This window comes from Gadus morhua, chromosome 7, assembly GCF_902167405.1.
Source record: "Gadus morhua chromosome 7, gadMor3.0, whole genome shotgun sequence".
NCBI classification, from domain to species: Eukaryota; Metazoa; Chordata; class Actinopteri; order Gadiformes; family Gadidae; genus Gadus; species Gadus morhua.
The window spans coordinates 2,075,893-2,080,892 of record NC_044054.1 but is presented as its reverse complement, the minus strand read 5'-3'; the positions used below and the strand labels follow the sequence as shown (position 1 = coordinate 2,080,892).

At 43.8% G+C, this 5,000-nt stretch overlaps 1 protein-coding gene across 3 annotated transcripts in view; it reads right to left on the bottom strand.

The window, feature by feature from the left end:
• Positions 1-5,000, bottom strand: part of LOC115547803 (guanine nucleotide exchange factor DBS) — a 70,190-nt gene that overhangs the window by 36,680 nt on the left and 28,510 nt on the right. For all 3 annotated transcript variants that reach the window (XM_030362255.1, XM_030362257.1, XM_030362256.1), the window contains exon 5: positions 3,129-3,245. In XM_030362255.1, the coding sequence (XP_030218115.1) occupies positions 3,129-3,245 (117 nt within the window). The remainder of the gene's footprint in view (positions 1-3,128; positions 3,246-5,000) is intronic.

Sequence of the window (5,000 nt, the reverse complement as noted above, 5' to 3'; positions counted from 1 at the left end):
GCCATTCACCATTGGTGAAGAATTGATCCTGCCCGCCACTAAAGACATTTGCCGTGAAATTCTAGGAGAGGATGCGGTTAAAAAGATAGCACAGGTGCCTCTTTCGGCCAGCACTGTCACTCGGCGCATTCAGGAAATAGCAGAGGACATTGAGACACAATTGTTGGAGAGGATCAATAAATCACCGTGGTACGCACTCCAGGCTGACGAGTCTACAGATGTTGACAGCAAGGCAATACTACTTGTTTATGTGCGATATCTTTATCAGGAGGATGTGCATGAGGATATCTTATGTTCACTATCGTTGCCAACCAAAACCACAGCCGCAGAACTATTCAAGTCGCTGGATGATTATATATCAGGAAAACTGAAATGGTCCTTTTGTGTCGGCATATGCACAGACGGAGCTGCTGCCATGACCGGACGGCTGTCTGGTTTAACTACTCGGATGAAGGAGGTTGCACCTGAATGTGAGTCTACGCATTGTGTCATTCACAGGGAAATGCTGGCTAGCCGAAAAATACCTGCGGAACTTAACAGCGTATTGAATGATGTTGTTAAAGTTATTAACCACATCAACACGACATTAACCACAACACGCCCTTAACTCGCGCCTATTCGAGCAGCTTTGTGAGGAGATGGACGCGGAGCACAGACACCTACTCTTACACACAGAAATAAGATGGTTATCCCGAGGGAGATCGCTGGCCAGAGTGTTTGAATTACGAGAGCCGCTGCAGAGATTTCTCTCAGAAAAAATGTCACCGCTGGCAGCACATTTCAGTGACGAGGAATGGGTCGCAAAACTCGCTTACTTGTGCGACATATTCAACCTGCTCAATGAACTAAATCGGTCACTTCAGGGGAAAATGACAACTGTCTTCCAGTTGGCAGATAAAGTAGCTGCATTTAAAGCCAAACTGGATTTGTGGAGACGGCGCGTGAACAGAGGCATATTTGACATGTTTCAAACATTCGCAGGGATTTTGGAAGAGACTGAGCCCGAGCCTTCATTCACCCAGCTAGTGCACGATCACCTGTCTATGCTTTTAAATGAGTTTGATCGCTACTTCCCAACCACAAAAGACCCACGAACTGCCAAGGAATGGATCCGCAACCCATTTGTCAACAAACCAGGGGAATCCAGCATGTCGATGCAAGAAGAAGATCAGCTGCTGGAGATCGCAAATGACGGCGGCCTTAAAAGTATGTTCGAAACAACCACTCTGCCGGTTTTCTGGATCAAAGTCACAGCAGAATACCCTGAGATCGCCACAACAGCACTGAAAACCCTGTTGCCATTTCCGACATCCTATTTGTGTGAAGCGGGATTTTCTGCAGTGACGGCAACCAAAACTAAATATCGGAGTAGGCTGGACGTAAGCAACACACTTCGGGTGTCATTGTCTCCCATTATTCCTAGATGGGGCCGTCTCGTTGCAGGGAAACAAGCTCAGGGCTCCCACTGATTTAGCAATAGGCCTAATAGTGAGTTGTATTTTTCATGCACTTTATATTTGTTTTTGTGTTCTGTCTTATTTTGAAGGCACGTTTAACCGTTACCATATCGACCAGAGAGTGTTGGGGGCAGAGCCACAGTTATTTACTCATGTTATGTTGTTTGCACGTTGTTACGAGTGCGCTGCTAATAAAGTTGCATAAGAGTACACAGTCGATTCACGTTTATTATTATATTTAGAAAATACCAGTTTTTATTTTATTTTGTGTATTTATCCGCCGGTCCGTGAAAATGTTTTCTAACATTAAACCGGTCCGTGGCGCAAAAAAGGTTGGGGACCGCTGCACTACACCACCATATGACTGGGCCACCGTTCACTACACCACCATATAGGGCCATATGTTAACTTCACCACCATATAGGGCCATACGTTCACTACATCACCATATAGGGACATACGTTCACTACACCACCATATAGGGCCATACGTTCACTACACCACCATATAGGGACAGACGTTCACTACATGACCATATAGGGACAGACGTTCACTACACGACCATATAGGGCCATCGATCACTACACCACCATATAGGGACAAACGTTCACTACACCACCATATAGGGACAGACGTTCACTACACCACCATATAGGGACATACGTTCACTACACGACCAAATAGGGCCATACGTTCACTACACCACCATATAGGGACATACGTTCACTACACCACCATATAGGGACATACGTTTACTATACGACCATATAGGGACATACGTTTACTAAGCGCCCATATTTGGACATACGTACACGACCATATTCGGATATAATTAAGCAATAGATCACGACAGGCTGTGGTATGTGCTCATTATACCACTGTTAAGGGGCATTGTCCGGCCCCGACGCGCAGCGGAGGGCCGGCGACCCCCTTCACAGTGGTATAATGAGCACATACCACTGACTGAAGTGATCTATTGCTTTTATACAACGGTTACTGTTATGGCGAAACGAAAGTCATAGACACATTACATTTAAAAAAAAAACAAGAAAGTCAAAGTAGCCGTTTTATTAAAGAATACAAAAAAGTAGTCCCTCCTGGCTGTCTTCAAAATGCACGACGGTCGCTATGCAACACACTTTAGCGTCCCTCCGAGAGAAGGCTCCGATAGAGCGGTTCGCCAGCAATTTATCCTATGGAGCAGTTCACTCGCCGTGTGCCTAAGCTTTCGATAGTCTCTCCATCGCCTTGCTGACCCCCGGAGTAACAACATTTACACCCTCTCCATCATTCAACATATTTTTTACTTTGTAACTGTTTCTACTTCCAGGCGCGGAGTGATATGCAAACTTTCACAAAATGATTGGGCGTCATAGCAGTTATGTATACGCTCATTATACAACAGTTAGGAACCAATCAGATCACTGGATTTAAGCCACCCGTTGTATAAATTTACATATATCACGCTTAATTGGCACTTAACTACCATTAACACTTGATTAGATAAATACTAAGATAATACATACAACGCTAGTAGAACGATTGCATTTTGTCTGTTCTTATTCACACTCAGACGGTAAGGGGGCGGAGCCAAGCACAAAGGGGGGAGACATTCACCAGGGGGCGGGGCCAATCACCAGGGGGCAGGGCCAATCATCGGGGGCCACTGACCTTCATCTTGAAGTCATCCCTGTTGACCTTGAAGAGGAAGTCGGACAGCGTCCTCTGGAGCAGAGCGGAGGGGCGGAGCACCAGGACCAGCTCCACACGGCCCCCCGGGAACAGGCCCTGGAGGGGGGGGGGAAGTGGACAGGAACAGGAAGTTAGTGGAAAGGAAGTGGGTGGACCGGACATGTGTTGAATGGGACTGAGCGGGCAGGAAGTTTTTATTTTTGATTATTTAGATCCCCAGTAGCATTTGCAAAGCAGCAGCAATTCTTCCTGGGGTCTATCATACTTCAGTGTGGCAAATACAATGTAGAAATACACAGAATGACACACATTCAGGGGTTGACACTAACGGTTGCCGCTTGCCCGGGGCAAGTAAAAAATGTTTGGGCAAGTTGAGATTTTTTCTGGTTGCCCGAAAGGGCAAGTGGATTTTGGGTGGATGTTAATATAAAGGCTATTTATTCAAATGCTTTTAGAAAGTGCAGAACAACCTTTTGTTCCGCAAAACCACATAAAATAGAAGTATTTGCAATTGATCAGCGCGCTGTCTTCTCTTCTCTCGGAAAGCGAGTTAACAGACACGCATCGCTTCAGTGCGAATATAGCCCCGCCTTCTGTCACTCACTCGCAGTGCGGTCTCTGGCAGTGATTCGCTAAAGGTTAGCCAACACAGCTAGCATCTCAAGTGCAGCACCTCCGCGAACGGTTTAGGTAGAAGTTAAATGGAGTAGTGATGGAGGAGTGCAGTTTGGAAGTACTTTGGATTGAGGCAAATTATCAAGGAAAGTCAAGAACACGGTTTTGTGTTTCATAACTGTGCACATGCGCACAGCAATAGCGATCTTTTTCACGAAATTGGACCCTCACAAACTACTGTATATATTACATGAAAGCTGAGCCTCCACTTATTCCAACAGTCCAAACCATATCATTCTGTGACTAAAACTCGCAAATAAAACTTAAGAAGAAACGTCCCCTTTTCTTTTAACAACCAAAAATGAAGTATTACCTTTGTGATTTTTGTCCACAAAGTTGATTCTGATCGAATAAAACCACCATAAACAGATTATCCAGTATCTGGGCCAAATTTTGCAACTTAACATGGTGTTTTCAATCAATGAATAAGAGAAGGTTTCTTAGGAAATAGGTAAATTGCCTTCAATCAGAAAACATATTCTTCAGCGCAATCTAGTGGCCATATATTTATTTGCGAGTGTTTGGCTTGGTGCATTCGATTGCCCTGAACTTTAAATAGAGGTGTCAGGTGTCAAAATTGTAAGATATCTATCTTATTTGTGTCTCATAGTAAGACAGCGCTCCCAACTGATAACGACCAACTGATACTGATAATTATTTCAGGTGGAAATGTTATCTTCCACATATGCTGTGTTCCATGGCTTTATTCACTTTAACCAAGTATTATCCCCATTGAATATTTCACTTGCACAACAATCTTTCTTTTGGCCCAAAGATGACATTATCGCCCTTGCAGTTGTGGAGATATAATCTCTTTACTTTGGGTATGTTCTTTCCTGAAAAAAACGTTTCCCCTGATATCGAAAATGGTATAGAATATCGATCTTTTTCCAGGAATAGTGTTGAAGTTAGAAAATCCAGTATCGTGACTGACAACCCTACTAGAAACGCGATTGTGATTATTCAGTTAGAGCTACAAGAAACTTGAAAGTTAAAAAAGACATATCTTTGCTACTACCTCTGACATTTAGTTATGTACATTTGCATCAAATCATGCAGGTCTACATATAACTTGGCGATAGCTTTAATAGGTTGCAACTGTGGACTGAAATCACTTCATGGCACGATGTGACCGCTCGATAAATAAGTAAACAAAGAGAAGTTTGTTATTTTTTA